The sequence below is a fragment of the Gracilinanus agilis genome, chromosome 4 (genome assembly GCF_016433145.1).
Source record: "Gracilinanus agilis isolate LMUSP501 chromosome 4, AgileGrace, whole genome shotgun sequence".
Lineage (NCBI taxonomy): Eukaryota > Metazoa > Chordata > Mammalia > Didelphimorphia > Didelphidae > Gracilinanus > Gracilinanus agilis.
In genome coordinates, this window is record NC_058133.1 from 471,520,949 (window position 1) to 471,542,432 (window position 21,484).

Genomic DNA, 21,484 nt, shown 5'->3' on the forward strand with positions numbered 1-21,484 from the left:
TTGGAATTCTCACTATCTATAGTGTGACACAGAATTAGTTTATAAGAATGTAAAAAGGAAAAGCAATTGATTGAATTTAAGTAGCATGGGCTTATAGAGGATTAATCTAGCATGATTTCATGATTTCTTCAACAACATTTGGCAGCCTGGAGTAGGAACTAAAAAAACAGATGGGGTGGGTTACTCAAGGCTAAGGCAAAGGACTATGGAAGACTAAACAAGCAAAGGATTTTAAAGTGTTAAAGGATTATTAAAATGACTGACCATGGAGTATTGGGTACAACAGGAAGCAAGTGACACCTGAATGAGGATGATGGGCTATAAGAAGAGAAGAGGGATTAAGAAAATAGAGGCTGTGATAAGGGTAAACTAGTTTCACAAGAGTGAAGGAAGGATAGGTGGAGGAAGATTGAGGTTAAAAAGATTTCCAAATGCAAAATCTTGGCAGTGGAGTCATTTTCAATAAAGGGAAAGCTTTAAAAGAATTACTCAGGGCAGCTGGGTAGCTCAGTGGAGTGAAAGTCAGGCCTAGAGACAGGAGGTCCTAGGTTCAAACCCGGCCTCAGCCACTTCCCAGCTGTGTGACCTGGGCAAGTCACTTGACCCCCATTGCCCACCCTTACCAATCTTCCACCTATGAGACAATACACTGAAGTACAAGGGTTAAAAAAAAAAGAATTATTCAATTTTAAAAGAATATTTAAAATAATTTGAAGGACTGTTATATGTAAAGGAAATAAGGATTTGTTCTAGCAAATGTGCTAAAAGGAGAACTATATTATTTCACACTAAGAAGAAAAGTAGTGGGATTGGGTCACATGGAGGATGGGAAAAAAGCTTGAGTGTCTGTCAGCAACACACAACTATTGATTTAATTGAAGCCATAACTAGGGCAAGGTGACCAAGGCTTTGCCTAAGGCGCTGAATTTAGAGAGTACTGCAGGACTTCTTTCAGTAGTATAGAAACAGTAAAGATGAATACTTAGCAAAAATAATTAAAATTGTACAAGTAGGTCCTTTCCCCTTTTTTATGATCTCTTTGGGATACAGAACCAATAGTGGTATAATACTCTTTGGCCATGGTTCCAAATTGCCCTCCAGAATGGAGGTTGAATCATTTCACAATTCCACCAACAATGCATTAGTCCAAATTTTGCCACATCCCCTCCAACATTTACCATTTTCCTTTACTGCTGTATTGACCAACCCGATAGGTGTCAGGTAGTACCTCAGTGTTCTTTTAATTTGTATTTTTTATACCAAGAGTGATTTAGAGAATTTTTTCATGATTATTGATGGCTTTGATTTCTTTACCTGAAAATTGCTTGTTCATAACTTTTGACTATTTGTCAATTGAGGAATGGCTTGTATTCTTATACATTTGATTGAGTTCTTTATAATTTTGAGAAATTAGACCCTTATCAGAAACATTTGAGACTATATTTCTTAAGTGAATGAAAAGTCTTATATAGATTTAGGAGGTTTGTGAGGAAAAAAATGGCATTTCTGAAAGCAGCCCCAATCCCCTTGTCAGGTAACCGGCACTCAGCAAGGAGTTAACTTGTAAGGCAGTGTCACAGATCCTGGTCAGGCAACACAAGTGAACATAATGATGTAATTCTTGTAATACAACCCCTTCCTAGAGAGCTATGCCTCCTTTGTAAACTCAGAGATGTGTCCTTTTTACAGCGTTTCCCACATAATTAATTTTCAATAAAAAGCTCAATAAAAAGTTTCCCTGGATTTAAAAATATTAAACACTTATGAAATACAGGGCTAGGTGCTGATATAGTTTGGTACAGTGGAAAGAGCCCTAGACCTGAAGTCGGTAAATCTTTGTGACCTTGAACAAGTCACTCTTCTTGGACCTCAGTTTCCTCATCTGTGAAACAAGGGGTTTGAACTGGATAGCCTTGTAGGTCCCTTCACTTCTCTATGATTTTATTATACAAAGAAAGACTTAGACCTAGCTTTTAAGTGCCAAAGTCATTATTTCATATGAATTGCAAATACTTTTAACTTCAAATAGTATCATTTGGCATAGACTTCAGACTGCTGATGCTTTAAGAAATCAGATGGTTGATACTCTTAAAGGGAAAAAGAGTGGTGAGGGGATAAGAACTGGGTGTAGGAATAGGGAAAGGAGAAGGAAAGAAAATGACTTTCCCCCTCCCCTAAGTGATGTGAAGGTAGTCTGAGGAAACTATAGAATTTTAGCGTATTTATGACATGGCTAACATGATTTCTTTGGGTAAAGAATAGTCATAAAGAATGAAAATTGGATTCCCAACAGTGATGAAACCCAAGCAGATTATTCTAATAATTCTCATAACTCTGGGAAAATCTGGATATTAGATATTAAGAATGCCCTCTTTGAAATGGTCAGATATCAGTTTGTCTCAAGTTAGAAGGGGAGTTAGAGAGTTTGTTTTTTTAAACAAGTGTTTGTCCAAATGACAGCAATCCAGAGCTTTGGTTTTAAGTCAAAAGTATGACAATATCAACAAAGAAAATGCAGTATAGAAAAGTTATTTATTTAGAGAAGAAGTACCATCAATATGGAGACCAAATTAAATTCTAAAACATTTTCCACTGTCTATTCTTATTCATTATAATGCTTTTTAGTTTTCAGGAAATGTTCATATCCATTAGATCTTTTACCATTACAACAACCTTTGAAGCTGATATCATCATCCTTGCTTATAAATAAAACGAGGTTCACTGTACTTAAATGATTTGTCCAAGGTCCCAAAGCCCCAGGGCACCTAGGTGGCATAGTGGCTAGATGACTAGATGGCTAGCTCTGGAATCAGGAGGATCTGAGTTCAAATTCGGCTTCAGACATTAGCTATGTGACTCTGGGCAAGTCATTTGATACTGTTTGCCTCAGGTTCTTAATCTATAAAATGAGCTAAAGAAGAAAATGGCAAACCTCAAATGGGGCCACAAAGAGTCAGGTACAAACCCATCAAGAAACAGCCTGAGGTCACACAACCTTGTGTACGAGTAAAAACCAAAACAAAATTAAAAACAAACAAACCATATATTCTGATTCTAGGCAACAGCCTTTCTGCCACACCATGGCTACTTCTTCCATCAAATACCCATAGCATCCCAAGTGTTATACCAAAACATGGAAAATCAGTCATTTCAGTAATTAAATCAGCAAAAAAGTCATCAGTAATATTCATTAAGCGTCTATTATTTGGTAGGAGCAGTGCTAGGCTCTGGGGAATAATTCTGTCCCTCAGGGAGTCATAGTTTATCAAGGTGATCGACATTTACCTGTATAAAAATAGAAAATCTGTACAGTATAAACACAAGTTTTGAGAGAGGGTTGGGAACTAGAAACTAGAGGGTTATTCACATAAGAGAGGGCACATGAGCTGAGCTTTGGAGGAAATTAGGGATTTGAAAAGGCAGAAGTGCAGAAAATGCATTTTCAACATGGGGAACAGCCTGTGCAAAGGCAAGCAAATGGCAAGAAAATAGGAGATAGACTGTTTTGTAAGAAGAATGATAAGGAGTTCAATTTGGCCTTTTTGGCACAGAGTGCACAAGTAGAGTAATGTACTAGGTGGCATAGTGCAGAAAATGCCATTCCTGAAGAAGAAAAAACTTCTCTTCCTGAGTTCAAATCCGGCCTCAAACACTTATTAGCTGTGTGACCCTGGGCAAGTCACTTATCCCTGTTTGCCTCAGTTTCCTCATTTGTCAAATGAGCTGGAGAAGAAAATGGCTAAACCAGTCTAATATATCTCTGCCAAGAAAACTTCAAATAGCGTCACAGAGTTAAGATACAACAGAAAAAAATGTCTGAAGGCAAAACTGAAAAAAAATGACTCAACAACAGGGTGACGATAGCTAGGAAGGCACTCCTAGGAAGAGTGTAAAGAGAGAGGAGATAAGTGGAGTTTTTATAGTAACTTCTGGAGGCGAAGGAACACACACCACAGATAGTGGAAGTAGCAGCAGCAGCGGGATTTGGTATCAACACGGATCTGAAGAGTACAGAGTGTGGTTTCTAGGATGCTCTTGGCATTAAACACATGGTGGTTGTGGAATTATCAAAGTGCTATGGTCAGCAGGAAGCTGTCTCGTGCCTCCTCTGTACTGAGCATGTGGGAGCCTTAAGGATTTCATGAATAAAAAAAGGGCAAGTATTAAATAGGCATTGGAAAAAAGGCAAGCAGTAAAAATCAATGGAAAAAATAAGATCATCCACTGGGGAACCATCAACTTCAAAAATTCCACTGTTGGCTTTTTTTCTATCATGAGCTTAGGAGAGGAAAGGTTTGTTCCCTCACAGCTCCCATAAAACCTGCCTGTGGTCTTGTATCCTTGTGAGTACTTGCTTTCAGTTCAGGTGTAAGAGTTCTCTTCTGGTACGCCCCTCTCTCTCTATAGCAGAAGAGATCTCCTGCCCACCCATGTCGTCCTCTGGTTTTCAATCCATGCGTTCCTTTTTTCTAGCGTCCATTTTTCACAGTTACAACTGGGTTAGTCAAATGTCAATTGGTCATTAGCCAAGTCACCCTTTCCTGAGAAAGCTCTCAATTTTGGGGTCTCTTTAGGGAGTCCCTTTTCTACTACCTTTGGTTGTTCTTAGTCGAGTCCCTAACAGGATATGGTAATGGGTTAACTTAGTGGTAGGTAGTAAAGATGGTCACTTGTTGATTAATCCCCTTCGTTTCAAAATCTGAAATGAGAATCTCAATTTTATGTCATGAATAGAGGCAGTAAATTTATAAAATCATCGCTGCCAATTCTGAATATGCTTGGATGAAAGGCATAAATAGAGTATGTTTTGTCTCTCTGCTCTGTTCGAAAGAGCAAATATCCAAAAGAGAATAACTATGGACTTGGTTCAAGGTCAGGGGAATGCAAGCAAGATATTAACTTACATTTGCTAAAATCAACATTTTGAAAAAACCAATATCCAAATACTCCGTTCATCTGAATTCTGGGATTAAAGTCGAAGCCAAATGTTTGCTAATGAGGTAAATAAGAAAGCAGATCCAGGAGATGTGATCATAAACTATAACTCTTCAGACTAACAATGAGTTTGAGAAAGAGAGGGAGGGTGGCACTACCTACTTCCCAGGAAATCATTCCAAAAAGCTGCTAAGACGGAGCAGTAGATGTTTGTCCTTCAGCATCTTTGATGAAGCCCCAAGAGCTGAAGAAAAAAGGAAATTTCTGTTTCTTATGCTGCCTTTTTTTATGGATGGAGTTAAGAGTATTGGAAGAAACTGCCAAATAAAAAAAATCAGTTTGCTTTGTAATGCATCTCTGGATTATTTTCCATCATTCATTAAATATTTCTTGAAAGCCTACTATGTGTTCTGAGTTGAGGCTGAGGTAGACTTGACACATGGAAATCTGAACTGCCATGAGGGACCAATAGAACACAGATGGCTGGAGGGGTTCATTGGTTTGGGTTGCCCAAAACATACATTAAAAGTATAAAACCAACACTTTCTCCCTTTATGGAGTAACTATCACATAGGTTTTGTTTTGTTTTGTTTTTGATTCAGCTTCTTGGTTAAAACTCTTGGTAAAAGTTGGTTGTAATATTCTTGAAGAACATACTAGTTGATCTCCAGAGTCTTACTTTCAATGCTTAACTGTGTGTCCTTGAGGGAAAAAGTGTTACAGAAGTCTTAATAAGTGAGTGAATGAATAATGCATTTATTAAGTTCTTACTTCATGCAAAGCATTGTACTAACAAAGAGTCAAATAAACAGAAGACTGGCGCTTTTAATTATTTTCAATAAACTCCATAAGACTGGAGGTGAAGTTCTTGAAGAAATACAGAGTTTCAAGACTACAGAAACCTTTCTCAACAGAACCTTTGGGGCACAGATCTATTACCATTTCCCTTCTGTATTCTGTGCATGGAATGAGAGGAAGGTTAAGGGCTTGTTCCAGGTATTATGAGGATAAAATGACATCACATAAATGCAAGACATTACTTATAAGAGTATATTCTGACAGCCTGGGCTCTTCTGTAACTCACAATTAAGTCTGAAGTGACTTCTTCAGCAGATTAAATGGTGTAGTTCTCTGAAAGTTCCAGGGTGGGAGATCAGAAATAAGCTAAACAACTTACAGTTTGAAATCATCCCTCTTTAAGCACCTGCCTCACAGGGTGATGAGAAGGATAGTGTGTTTACTAAAAAAAAAATTAGGGAACATATTGGCATAGGGTTTTTTTTGTTAGGGGTAGGGATGAGGTAAGGAAAATCCACACCCTTGATTATTTTAGGATTATAGATAGAGCTGGAAGAAACATTAGTGGTCATCTCTCCCAAACCCTTCATTTTTATTGATGAAGAAATCGAGAGAACTTAAGTAACACCCCCAAAAGTCACCCTTTATGATACTATGTGGAATGGCAGGATCTGAACTCAGGTCCTCTGACACCAGATGTAGCATTCTTTCCAGGACACCATGGTGCCCCAAGATAGGCAGGGAGGAAGGTGGTGTAGTGGACAGAGCTTTGTAGCTAGACTTAGGATGACCTGAGCTCAAATCCAGTCTGAGACACTTACTAGCTGAGTGACCCTGGGTAGGACACTTGGGCTCTGTTTGCCTCAATTTCTTCAACTATAAAATGAGGCTAATAATGATGCCTACATGAGATAATACTTACAGAGTTCTTAGCCCAGTGCCTGGCACATAGTAGATGCTATAGAAATGCTTATTCCCCCAACCTTCTCTGGGCCCCACCTATTCAAGTGATTCTTCTACCTTCCAAATCTTTGCTCTCTACTCTCACAGAACAGGCCAGGATAAGAATATATTCTGATAAATTCAAAATTGCTTTTGTAAAATGAACCAGAAGGAAGTTGACAGGTGAAAAAGCCTCCATACCTATAGGATTATTTGATTCTGAAAAAAAAAAGCATGGAATTTTCCAGTATTTAACCATGCTTGTTGCTTTTCTTTCTTTCTGTTGGAAAAATTTTGTGAGATTTGGAAAAATGCTAATTATTTCAAGGCACAAAATCTTGCTTCCTCTTCTGAAGTCAGCAGGTATGGTCCAAGGAAAAGGTAACAGATAATCCAGTCTTCTGGGTATGAGGTCAGCTGCCTTGCTTGGAGATATTCATGATTATTTGATCATGGTCCTTTCAAAAACCCACCAATTTCTTGACTTCTTGGCATACAGGCTTTGCTAGTTCTTTGGCTTTTTCTGCCCCAACCTGTAAAACCTTTCTCAAGTGGCCTTCGTCCATCTTTAGTCTCTCAATTTCATTCTTAATTGGCGCAAATTTCTGAATCACAGCCTCGGCCACCATGACTTTGTAGCGAGCCGTGTCGAGGCCGGCACTCTGCCGGACAACCTCTTCTATGGTGAGACCCGTCACGGCGGCATGAATGTCAACCATGTTGGAGACCCCGAGCCGGGTGGATGGATCGTAGGTCACCTCCGAGGTGAAGTCTGTGACGGCTTTGCGGAATTTCATCACGATCTCTTCCGGGCTGTCTGTCACCCTGACTGTGGCTAGCTTGTCAGGGTCCGATTTGGACATCTTGGCCGAAGGGTCGCGAAGGGACTTTACCTTCTTCACAGACGCTAAGAACAAAAATAAGAAAGGTTAGTGCTTAGTTCTCTAAGTAAGTCGTGGAGATTGGTCCAGCGGCCTTGGTTCTTCTCCAGGAAGGAGGCATCAGGTAGAAAGTGGGGAGAAAATCCCAAAATGGAGACGTCCAGCATCTAGCACACTGGACATCCTGAATGGATGTCAATGAAATGGGACAGAATCTTGTGTACCTTGTCCATCCCCCTGGTGGCCGTGGAAGTTTTGGACCAGGACCAGGAAGCAGTTTTAGAGGAGGAGGATGGCTATGGAAATGGTCCTGGATTTGGAGATGGTTACAATGGATATGGAGGAGGACCAGGAGAGGGTAATTCTGTAGGGAGTCCTGGTCATGGAGGAGGAAGAGGAGGATAGGGTGGCAGAGGACCTGGCTGCGGCTACCAGGATGGGGCTATGGAGATGGTTATGACAACTATGGAGGAGGCAATTATGGAAGTAGGAATGACAATGATTTAGGAAACTATGATCAACAACCTTCAAACTATGGGCCAAAGAAGAGTGGAAATTTCAGGGAGAGCAGGAACATGGGGGAACCATATAATGGAGGAAACTTTGGAAATGGAGGTTATGCAGGGAGGAGCCTGCCTGTGAGCCATGGGTTTAGCTGTATAAATAGAAGAGGAGGAGAGTCCAGAGATAACAGAACAGCTTCAGTTATATAAAAATGTTAAGGAAACTCTTATCTCAGTCATGCATAAATATGCAGCAAAGCTGGTATTTTGAAAAAAAAAAGACAAAATAGACAAAGTACTGGTAAATCTAATTAAAAAAAAGGAAAGAAGAAAACTAAATTAACAGTATCAAAGATGAATTTTGTGAATGGATTGGATTATTTAATAACAATAGCTTGTTGTGGAGGAAAGATTGCAAAAAACACAAAAAAACACAAAAAATGCCTTTGAGACAGTTTCTTAGTTTTTTCATTGTTGTTTCTTTCTAGTAGTCTTTGTAAGAGTGAGAAGCATTCCTTCTTTGATAATGTTAAAATAGCAAGTTTCAAGTGATGTGTGAAACTTTCTTTTTTAAGATTTTTTTCAAAGTTTTGATAAGCTATTAGCCAGGATCATGGCATAAATAAGGCATAATGTTTTCCTTTAAAAAATTTAAGTACATGTGAAGAGTTAAGAAGCTGTTGTACATTTATGATATAATTAAATAATTTTAACGGGGGGGGGCATCTTTGGAGGATTAATGATAACCATAAGAGTGAAAACTAAAGGAGTTTATGAGGGATCTTAATTTAGCTTCTCTGGATGTTCTAAACCTTACATGCTTTATGAATTTCCTTTTCCCCACATACTAGTGTGCTACTGAATTATTTGGATTGCTATTTAATATGTTAACGAGTAGAAAAGCCTAAAAATAAAAATGGGTTTTTCATTTCAGTGGGTTCTTCCTCCTCTAGTTGATAATGTATGGATACGTATGTGTGTATGTATGTATGTATGCATACACTCAAGCAATTAAAAAAAAATTCATAAATGACTTATTTGTACAAAAATATAATATTTAACTAAAGTGGTATTTCCTATGTAGTATGCTTTAAAGGAGTTCATTACTGTCTGGATAATATTTATAAATTCTATAATGGCTCACAAATATTAGCTAGTAGAAAAATTATAATGTAAAGCATAATTATTCGAGGAAGACTCAAATATGAGATAAACTTCCCAACAATGAGAGGATTACAGGATTTTTGATTTGGAAGAATTTTTTACTTGTTTTTCTTTCTTACATATTTGGTCTAACCCTATAATTTTACTAATGGGGAAAGAGACCTGGAGAAATTAAATGATTTGTCCAAGTTGATCCAGCTAATTAGTAGTAGCAAAAATTAGTAAAAAAAAATTTTTTTAATTAGTAAAAAAAATGAGTAGTGAAAAATATAAGTAATTTGGCAGCTAGGTGATACAGTGAATAGAGTGCCAGATCTGGAGCCAGAAGTAAGTCACTTAACTATCCCTCAGTGTCCTCATCTGTAAAATGAGCTGAAGAAAAAAAAGGCAAACCACTCCACTATCTTTGCCAAGAAAACCCCAAATGGGTCATGAAAAGTCAGCCATGATTGAGAACAACTGAACAACAAAAACAACAAAATTTTATTCCTAATATAGTAGTTTTTTCATCATGGTGCTCCATTTACTTTGTTCTGTCCAAAAGGAGGATGGGCTGCTTTGAGAGCAAACTTACTAAAAGTCTTCAAATGGAGGCAGGTTAATCGCCATCCAGGGAGGTCACAGAGGGACTTCATACTCTGGGGAAGGACTAGATTAGACAATCTCTGAATTTTCTGTTGGTTATTCAAAGCCCTTCATAACCCGACCTCCTCCTACTTTCCTGCTTTATACCTTATTCCATTCCATGTATTCGGAAGTCCCGTGACACCAATGCTCTTCCTTGCACAAGATAATCTATCTCATAATCCTGTGCGTTTTCTGTGGCTGTCCCTCATGCCTGGGATTCTGTCCTCCTCATTCCTACCTCCTGGCTTCCTTCAAGTCCCATCTAAAATGATGACTTCTACAAAAGGCCTTTCCTAACTCCCTGAATGCTAGTGTCTCTCTTCTGTTCATTATTTCCACTTTATCCTATATAGAGCTGGTTTATACATGGTTTATACATGGTTGCTGGAATGGTGTCACCTTTATTAGACTGTGAGTTCCCTGTAAGTAGGGACTATCAAAGGATCTTTCCTTGTATCTTCAGGGCTTAGCACAATGCCTAGTATACAGCAGGTTCTTAAATAACAAATCTTTACTTTTTGCTTTTGTATTAATTCTAAGACAGAAGGACAAGGGCTAGGCAAATGGGGTAAATGACTTTTCCAGTGTCACTCAGCTAGGAAGTGCCTGAGGCCAGGTTTGAACCCAAATCCTCTGGTCTCCCGGCCTGATGCATTATCCACTGTGCCACACAGCTATCCCCACAGCAGGCTTTTAATAAATACTTATTGACTCACTGACTGACTGACTGAGATATCCCTTACCCAGATAGTCTGAGTAACTGAAAAAGCAATAATAGTCCTTGGGAATAGATAATGTAATCTCCCTCTTAATGGCAGGGAGACAAGGAGACTTCAAGGACAGATGGTATGTTGTCTGTTCAACTCAGTCTCTCCTTCCTTCCTCCCTCCCTCCTTCCCTCTCTACCCCCCTTCCTTCCTTCCTTCCTTCCTTGTTTTTTCTTTATTTCTCTTTCTTTCTTCCTTGACATTTGACTCAAGCATACTAAATTGAGATGGTCACACAGATCTTTACTTTCGTGGTAGTCCCCAAATTTAAACAACATGACTGCAAATATATATTGACATCTTCAAAATCAATCACAACCTAAAAATCACAGATGTACTACTCACTCAAAAGGGATATGGGCACTGGAAAGAACTCTCCATACTTCTTATTAAAACGTTGTGCTAGATCTCGGGCCAGTTCCATATGTGTGACTTGATCTTCCCCAACAGGGACGTGTGTGGACCTATTAATAAATGACAAATAGAAATTTTCAAGGAAGCTTTTTGGTCATGCTGAAATGCTACCCAGACTGCTTTTTCTTTTCCTACACCCAGTATTAGGATTCCACAAATGTTCTTCAAAAACAGAGGCAGAGAGAAGACTCAACTCTAGTTCTGCATATTACATAGATAACAAGAAGATTGCTATCCAGTCTAGTATGGTTTTTTTGTTTGTTTGTTTGTTTTTTGCCTACATCAGTGATAGCCTGTTCCTGGGGAGAAGAAAGGTACTTGAAATAGCCTATATTCTATACTAAGTTGGCATAGTTGTATTTTAAATCCCTATTTCCCCAAGCCTTATCATACCCATTCTGAATATCTGAGTCTCTGACTTAATTTTTGCCTCTAAATCTTCACACAATTTTGAAGGGCTCAAAGAAAATTAGAAACCACTAGTTCTTGGAGGATGACTATATAGAAAGAAGCTTTCAGAATGGCTAACTAGGGTTACTTTAAAGATGGCTAAAGCTTCTTCTGCCAGGTTGCTCCTCATTTTCTTGGTACATTGCCCACTGGTTAGAGGTATCAGATAACATGAGTCTATTTGGATATATTTCCTTATGCATGTTACTAAAGAAGAGAAGGTGGTAAGTTTAACTTCCAGGTAGAAGATAAAGATCAGCTTGTAGTCTACAGAGATAATCTGAGACTGCATACCCAACTTTGGCTAGACATTTCACCAACTGATGCCATAACTCAAATGGACTGTCCAATGGGTCAGTATAATTTGCCACAACTCAAAGGATGTACATTAGAGCTAATGTCTGTACCAAAATGATTTCAATATCACATTTTTTCAAAACATGAGAGGAACAAAGGATGGATTTTGCTAGCACTAAGTAAAAAGGATTATGTTAAGACCAAGTTTCAGTTGTTTTCCTAAGATGCCCTAAAACTAAAAGGTGTATTCAAACCATAATGGTTTTTAAAAACTTATATATATATATTTTACCATCATGTTCTCTGGTTACACATGGTTTTCCACTTGTTTTCTGCTTATAGTACATTATGTACTTATTCTTTCTATAACTTCATAAAAAAGCCATTGTGATCTTCTATGGGCTCGAGGTTTTGCTTTTTTTAAATTAAATTTCTAAATGACAGAAAAATTTTTTTCTCTTAAGAATGGATTAAATTTTTGGAAAATCAAAAGTAATTCAGGGGCAGCTAGGTGGCTCAGTCAATTTAGAGGCAGGCCCAGAGATGGGAGGTCCTGGGTTCAAATTTGACCTCAGACACTTTCTACCTGTGTGACCCTGGGCAAGTTACAACCTCCATTGTCTGACCTTTACTGCTCTTCTGCTTTGGAACCAATGCACAGTATTCATTCTAAGAAAGAAGGTAAAGGTTAAAAAATAATAATAATTCAGAGTCAAGTGGGGCAAAGAGGCAAGTGATAAAATGGGATGATCCTATTTGGGTCAAAAACTGGGTGAGATTATCAAACAATGTGTAGTTAATGAATTAGCTTTGAGCCCTCTAAGGGAGTAGTTCTAAACCTAATGTGAGAATTGCTGCATTCTTGGAAGGTGTTTCTAGTCTCTGAAGGAGTCTGGGAAAAGGACGCATTTTGAAGGCATATATTTTGGAATATTTGATTCAAAAAAAAAAGGCAGGGGAGCACTTCATTACATCATAGTCACCCAGCATGGCATAGTGTATAGAGGACCTGGATTCAGAAAGACAGGTTCAATTCTCACTTCAGACTTACTGTGTGAACCTGGACAAGTCACCTAATTTCTGAAAGCCTCAGTTTCCTTATGTAGAGAATATGCAGTTAGATTCAATAATCTCATTACTTCTGGTTCATTTATAGCAGGGGTCGGCAACATATAGCTCTTGAGCCATATCTGGCTCTTTTGAGGGCCAGATATGGCTCTTTCTGCAGGAGCCATAAAGTCCATTTTTTTTTTCAGGCGCTGTTACAGGAACGGCACTGTGAGCACTGTACGGCTCTCACGAAATTACATTTTAAAAAATGTAGCATCTATGGCTCTCACGGCCAAAAAGGTTGCCGACCCCTGATTTATAGGTATGACTGATCTAATAGTCCTATATATATGTACAGTCAATTTTTAGTTATCTGTGCTGAGAAAGAAGGCAGAGCTTAAAAAAAACCAAAACACTCTTCCAAATAATTTCCATTTGGATTTAGAATGCTAGTAGAGAAACAATTGCTTAGTCTGAGCAACACTCATCACTTTCGTGCTGGCTATTAATGCCTTTATCCTATTTTAACTCTTTTCCCCTTTGTCCTTTGTAGCATAAGGCATACAGAGTGCATAAAACTATTTTATCATAGAGTGTAGACAACTTGGGATTCCAATTATAGAGTCAGATTATTACCAGTTTAATCTCACTGCTTACTTTAGTTTGGCACAAATTAACATGATTTAGGCTTTAAAGTTATTCTTCCCAGCTCATCCTTCTAAGTAAGAAACACTTTCTCTCCCTGGACTGGGGTCCATCTCTTGGTTCAAAACTAAACTCCTGATTATGGATCCTGCCTAAAGAATTTTTCCCTAAGCAAGATCTCTATTTCCTGACAAACAAAAGAAAGCAAAAGATTCAAGACAGGTTTCTTTGAATCCTGTCCTAAGTTTTTCTATGAAGCGACAAGTTTTTTTTTTCCATAATTTCTTTCTCTCTAACATAAGTAGTTTACATCCATTCCTTTGTGACATCAATTTGTTGGTACTATAAATAGTCATGATAGCCAAGGAAACCCTGATATATACTAGCAGAAACCACCTGAAGCTAAAAAGTTTCTGCTCAAATCCAGAAAGTAGATAATTCAAAAATTAATATAGCATATTATGAAAATATGGAAGATAGTAATCTCATAGAGCATGAGGATTACGCATAGTAGAGACTACTTAATGTGGAATCACAGAATTTTAGGGTTGGAAGATTTCCCCCAGTTACGTTTCCCTTCCTGATTTTGCTAAATATCTTGTTTCTCTAGAGTATGCCTTACTCATCTCAAGTTATATTCCAGACACGAGGCTCATTACCACCCAGTCTCAGCAACAGCTATGAGGTCAAATTTGTCTCCTCATGTTAGAACCTCTGGTCCACCTAGCTTGTTACTTTATACTTTGTGTATAAAGATTTGAGGCCATATGTTTTATTGCTGATTCCTCTTGGATTTTATCTGCTAGGTGTCTCAAATGCCATTCTTCTTCCCATACTGCAGTTACTCTCTTTATGGTGTGTATGCTTGGGCAATAGATTTTGACTATTTTTCTCTTTCCTCTTCCTTTGCAGTTTTAAGGCCCTTTGATTAGATTTAGATGACTCCTGGCAAATTATCTTCTGATTGATCCTTGTTAGGTTGAGAAAAAGTGTGAAGGGGTCTATGTAGATACATCATGAAAGGCCTGATTGCTGTCCTGGTGAGTGAATAACGGATCTGTAACCACATCTATTTAGAAGTTTCTTCCAGTGATGTCTGCCTATCTTGTACAGCTTTCATCTATGTTCTCCATACAGTTGCCCATTCAAGGTGATAAAGGTTTTCTTTACTTTCTCTTGACAGTATGGCTCTCCAATTATTACCCCTCACCTTTGTTACATGATCAGTTCATCTTATTTTCCTATCATATGTTTCTTTTGTGACATCTTAAACTTCTATTCTTCAAAGTTCCTCGAAACTTTTATATTGCTTTTGTAACAGGTTTCTCCATTGTCCTCTGTGACACAACTTTTCATTTCTTCAGAGACTGTTATACTCCATATCTCACAGCAATACTGGTAGAATATTGGTATTCACAAAATGAGTCTGTTTCTGGGAATAGTCTAGGAGCATTAAAAGAACTCTGTATCCAAGTTTTTGGGACAAGAACCCACATCTCACACCCTATACCAAGATAAATTCGGAATGGGAAAATGATTTAAATATAAAGAGGGAAATTATAAGTAAATTAGGTGAACATAGGATAGTATACCTGTCAGATCTATGGGACAGATTTTAAGACGAAGCAAGAGACAGAGAACATTACAAAACATAAAATGTATAATTTTGATTATATTAAATTAAAAAGGTTTTATACAAAGAAAGCCAATGGAACCAAAATTAGAAGAGAAGCAACAAATTAGGAAAAACATTTTTATGACAAAAACCTCTAACAAAGGTCTAATTTCTCAAATTTATAAGGAGCTAGGTCAATTTTCCAAAATTCAAGCCATTTCCCAATTGACAAATGGTCAAGGGACATGAATAGGCAGTTTTCAGATAAAAAAAAAAATAAAAACTAACAATAAGCATATGAAAAAGTGTTCTAAATCTCTCATAATTAGAGAAATGCAGATCAAAACAACTCTGAGGTACCAGTTCACACCTAGAAGATTGGCCAATTTGACAGTAAAGGAAAATAATAAATGTTTGAGGGATTGTGGCAAAATTAGGACATTAATGCATTGCTGGTGGTGCTGTGAAATGGTCCAACCATTCTGGAAGGCAATTTGGAATATGTTCAAAGGACTTTAAAAGAATGAATACCTTTTGATCCTGAAATATCACTACTAGGTTTGTACCCTAAAAAGATAATGAAAAATGTTTGTACAAAAATATTCATAGCCACATTCTTTGTGGTGGCAAAAAATTGGGGAACGAGGGGGTGTCCCTTGATTGGGGAACGGTTGAACAAATTGTGGTATCTGATGGTGATGGAATACTATTATGCTGTAAAGGATTGATGTTCTGGAGGATTTCTATATGAACTGGAAGAACCTCCAGGAACTGATGCAGAGTGAAATGAGCAGAACCAAGAGAACATTGTACACTGAAATTAAAACAGTGTAGAACAATCCAAGACAATCCCAAGGGATTTATGAGAAAGAATGCTATCCACACTGAAAGAACTGTGGGAGTAGAAACAAAAACAAATGACTTATTTGTTTATATGGATATATGATTTGGGGTTTTGGTTTTAAAAGCCTGCTTTATTGCAAAAGTGAATAATATGGAAAGAGGTATAAGTGATAACATTTGTATAACCCAGTGGAAGTGCTTATTGGATCTGGGAGGTGGGAGGGAAGAGGGGAGAGAAAGAAAACAAAATATGTAAACATGGAAAAATACTCTCAAAATTAATTAATTAAAAAAAAGAACACTGTAATTTCCTAAAGGCAATGAAACCTATTCTCTGCCTTCTGTTCAATTCTGGGTCCAATACATTGTCTATTTTTACTGCTTCTCTCATAGACCCACACACACAGATGGACAACTCTTTTAAATTGTCCATCTAACTTCATGTTATAATCTGGGAAATAGCCATTCTTCATCCATTTGGTCTTTCCTATGTGCACAGGCAGTTCAAATTCTTTTGAATGGGCATGGATCTGTTCTAGGAAGCTTTGTAATGTTCTTGGCTAAATGTAATTGTCACAATGTCATTCACAAACTGGAGCATCTGGAAGATTTTATGGGGACTCACTCTTTGACTTGAAATCTGCGCTGGATTTCCTCCATGAGAGTGGCAAACACCTTTAGTGAACACATGTCTCCCTGTTTTATGCTTTGCCTGCTGTTTAGCATCAGTGGGTAACTGAACAAAGTTATCTCTGTCGTTTTATACCATTCAAAGAATCTCCAATGATTGTGATGCACAGATGAAAATAACCGAGTTGGAAGAAAAACTTTAAGGATCAACCCCCGACCTCAGAATTAACAAACAATAAGCAGTGTGACCTTATCTTTCAGTGAACTGTAAAAGGTAAAGTTGAGTTCCATAGTAGCATATAGCTTGTGAAAGTTTTTCCCCCCACTAATAACCCCATAGGAAGAAATGGCATTGATTCTTATAGTTTGGTACCTATTATAGTCTCTCAGTCACTCCTTTCCATTATTTTTTTTTTTTTTAAACCCTTACCTTCCCTCTTGGACTCAATACTGTGGTTTGGCACCAAGACAGAAAAGTGGTAAGAGTAGGCAATGGGGGTTAAGTGACTTGCCCAGGGTCACACAGCTGGGAAGTGTCTGAGGTCAGATTTGAACCTAGGACCTCCCGTCTCTAGGCCTGGCTCTCAATCCACTGAGCCACCCAGCTGCCCCCAGTTTCCATTATTCTTAAGATCTGAGTTTTTGTTGTGTTTTTTTTTTTTTAATTTTCCTCCATTCCTTTGCTATCTTCTCAAGAGATTCTTTGTGAGAAGATCCTTCAATGTCCTCATAACTGTGTCACTTTCAGCACAAATCTCCTCTATGCTGGCTGCTTTTCATATCTTTGTTCTTTTTAATACCATTTCTACCATTGCCCATAAAACAATCTGAGGCTATGACTGTGTGGTCTGAGAGTGGGGCCTCCATTGTCTCAAATGGCAAATAGTTTGTTGTCCAAATCTTTGCAGATCTATTTCTTCTTTTTATTGTCATTCCACTTTTGTTTTTCAGTGTTTGCTGGGTGGATTGGCTTAGTTTGATCTCTAGTGCCTTTGTATTAGCTTTCCTCTACACTCTGGAATGTACTCCCTCTTTACTTCCTCAGAGCCAGTCTTTTCTTTCGAGGTGCATTCTATCAATTACTAGTATCCTCCCTCTCAAACTACCTTGGATTCAACTACTTTATATTTATTCCCATTACACTTATTCTACACATACATACTTCTTTGTTTCCATCATTCCAATATAAACTCCTAGTCAGGAAGGATTGTTTCATTCTATACAGATCTCCCTGACAGCAAAGGACCTGATACATATCAGGTGCTTAAAACTACTTGATTGATTGATTGATTGATTGATTGATTAAGCCTTTCAAGCTTTCTCTAAATTGGTTTTGCCTACAACTGCTTATCTCTGATTTAGATGTCAATTATCTCATTCACTATCCTTTTTCATGAGATTTTATATTTTATTTTATTTTTTTTTTTTTTACCTTTTAAACTGGTATTGCCTTGGTTTATTTACTTGGCATATATTTTGCATATACGTTGCTATTTACAAGCTGTCTTACCCATTAGAATCTGAGCTGCTTGAGGACAGGAGTATTGTTGGTTTTTTCTTTCTTTGTATCCCCAGGCCTTGGTACATATGTCCACGGATTTGACTTACTTCTGGAAGAACTGAATCCTGTCAATTGTGATATTCTTGCTATAAACCAAGTCAGAAGAGAGAAGTTTCAGCTAAGTGGAAGGACAACTCACATATATGCCAAAAGGAATTGCTAGATCAGGTTTTCTTACACATCCAAAGTCAAGAGGAAATGTTATTTCATGAGGCTTATGAAGTACTGGGGGAAAAATTATCCTTAAAAAAATCTCTCTTTCAAAAAAGTATAATTGCTTAACAATTTTTTTTAATTCCTTGCATTCCACTAGAAAGTCTGAGGCCAAATTTGAACCAGGACCTCATATCTCCAGGTCTGGCTCTCTATCCACCAAACCAACTAGCTGCCTCTACAAATGTTTGTTAACTGTATAATCTTTTGACTGCTTTATTTCTTCACTGGGCAAATAAATGATCTTATGGAAGCTGATTTACATTGGTTAATATTTTGCATAATATTATACCTTGTGACACCATCATTTCTGCCATCCATTGCCCACTTTTCATTAATAATGACTAGTTTAAATAACTCAGAATTGTTTGCTTTTGTAACTGTATGGCTACCATTTTGTCTCTGCTTCCTTCTCTTTCTCTCCTTTATTCTTTCTTCTTCTCATTCCTTCTTTCTTTTTATTAATTCTGATCTTTGCTCTAACAACTGGATGTCCAACTGTACATAGGCTGCTGATTCTAGGATGTCTTTCACGTCAATAATTTTTTCTATCTGGAAAAATATAATCAATTTCTTTTTTTTCTTTTTTGAAATGATGTTTGTGGCTTTCCATGTCCATCACTTACCAATATTTTCTGAAGAAGGTGTTCAAGCATTAGTCATCAGGAATTTGGGTAGCTTACAAGTATTTGGCCTCTTTCGTTCTTTCTTCTTCCTGAAGCATGCTTTCTGATAGATTTCTTATCAACCTTACTTATTTTTACATTTGCTCTGAAGTTGCTGAATATTAAAATTCATACTGATTTAATCTGAAGGGATTTTATTGAAAGTTTCACAGAATTTCTCTACTTCCTCCCTGCAATTAATATTTCTATATTTGGTAACAATATTAGTATATGTGGTATAATCATTTACATGGTGGCCTTTTTACAAATATTTATCATGAGTATTACAATTTATCAAAATGCCCCACAAAATAATGTTTCTTGTTGCCTTTGGGTATATTAGAACCAACTCTGGAAAGTCTTTTTCTTTTTTTTTTTTTTAATGATCCAGTTCCTCCAGTAGTATGTCCACTAGTTGGTCCCTAGACAAGGATGTCGCTTTGGAGTATTAGCAGTCAATTTGAAGTTTATAGATAATTTTTTAAATGCATACACAAAAAATAATAAATAAAATATAATATAATTACCAGAGCTATGTTTATTGCTGTGTCCTTGACAGTTCTGAGTTGAATTAAAAATATTGCTCAATAACTGTTAAGTAATAAAAATATGCCTTGTTATTTTATTTCCTCACGTCTAGTGCCCTGTTTATAACCTAGAATGCACACTCTCCAACTTGGCCTCATTTCTGTTCTTGGACCAGACTTGACTTCTCCTCTTGGTAATTACAGTGAATCTGACATCTAGAGGTCAGCATGAACTCCCCCATTCCAAATTAGTCTGCAGGGCAGGTTAAAAAGCAATTGCAGTAGCCCATAGGAAATCACAATGGCCTGCAACTAACACAGAAAAAACAATTACCATAATCAATACACTTTAAGCACATCACAATGAATATTTCCACATGTCAAAATGGTTCCAGATTCACAAAGCAACCAAACTAAACAGAAAACACATTTAACTTTTATAATAACTCTTTGGGTATCTTTGCCTGGTATCTGTTTCTTGCCTCTTTTCTGGCTTTTGTTTTTTAAAGGAAAAAAAAAAACAACTAATCTTTTTCACCTGGTCCTATGCACATCATGACTATTTCATCTTATTTTAATCTTTTTTTGTTTTTCCTGACCTTTCCTCCTCTGCTTCTGCTATTCTTTTTTACTTCCTACACTAGATGTTGGCCCTTCTTCTTGCCTACCACCCTTACACTTTACATTATTTCAGTCTGTGTTTAATTTCACAGTTGTAGAGCACACCCCTTACATTTTCAACCTTTCTTTTCCAGTTCTTTCTTTCACCTCGGATGTTTTGGCTTTACTCATTATTCATGCATACCATGACATCTGTCCTTTTTTCTTTATTTCTTTCACTCATCCTAATTATGTTTTAAAAAAAAAATTAGCACAAAATAAACCTTTTCTTATCTGGCTATGTGACTCTGGACAAGTCACAGTGATCTAGGTGACTCTCTAAGACTTAAAATTGCAGAGAAACTACTGGCTTGTATTGATAAGGGAAATTTCCTTCCTTAGGAATTCTCTATTATCAATAAAATCATAGGTTTTGTCTCTATCCTTATTTTTCCTCATTTCCCCACTGGCAGCACTACTTTAAGACTTCTCTTAACTTCTCTTCCATGTCCCAGAAAACTCATCATTGGGAAAACATCATCCTGCAAGATTCCATTAGTCTTGGTACTCACACTTTATCACTACTCTCAGATAGGAGGACTGGACCATGGACTCCAAAATTTCCACTGAAAAAGGGCACAGATATCTCATTTTCCACTAGGCTAATAATCTACTTTGGGACTTCTCTGACTTTTCCGCCATGCCCTCTTGTCCAGTACTTTTGCTCTTTCCAACTTCCTTTTATTGTATTTTGTTTCCCCATCAGATTGTAAGCTCCTTAAAGTCAGGAACTTTATTTTTATATTTATATCTCTAGCATTTAGCCTGGTGCCAGGCACATATTAAGTACTTAATAAATATATACTGACTTCTAGTTTCTGTAACTTTAATACTAAATTAACATTCTTTTTATTTTTTTAATTAAGGAAATTTTTCCATGGTTACATGATTTCATGTTCTTTCCCTCCCCTCCTCCCACCCCCCTCCCATAGCCGATGTGCAATTCCACTGGGTTTTACATGTGTCAATGATCAAGACTTATTTCCATATTATTGACATTTGCACTAGGGTGATCACTTAGAGTCTACATCCCCAATCACATCCCCATCGACCCATATGATGAAGCAGTTGGTTTTCTTCTGTGTTTCTACTCCCACAGTTCTTTCTCATAAGTCCCTCAGAATTGTCCTGAATCATTGCGTTGCTGCTAGTAGAGAAGTCCATTACATTAGATTGTGCCACAGGGTATCTGTCTCTGTGTACAATGTTCTCCTGGTTCTGCTCCTTTCACTCTGCACCAATTCCTGGAGGTCTTTCCAGTTCACATGGAATTTCTCCAGTTCATTATTCCTTTTAG

At 37.4% G+C, this 21,484-nt stretch overlaps 1 protein-coding gene across 1 annotated transcript in view; it reads right to left on the reverse strand.

Moving 5' to 3' along the window:
* Window positions 1-5,686: 5,686 nt before the first annotated feature.
* Window positions 5,687-21,484, reverse strand: part of WARS2 (tryptophanyl tRNA synthetase 2, mitochondrial) — a 78,867-nt gene continuing 63,069 nt past the window's right edge. Inside the window, exons 5-6 of the mRNA XM_044672511.1 lie at window positions 10,963-11,081; window positions 5,687-7,582 (exon numbers count right to left, since the gene is read on the reverse strand). Of these exons, the coding sequence (XP_044528446.1) occupies window positions 7,137-7,582; window positions 10,963-11,081 (565 nt within the window). The 3' untranslated portion in view covers window positions 5,687-7,136. The remainder of the gene's footprint in view (window positions 7,583-10,962; window positions 11,082-21,484) is intronic.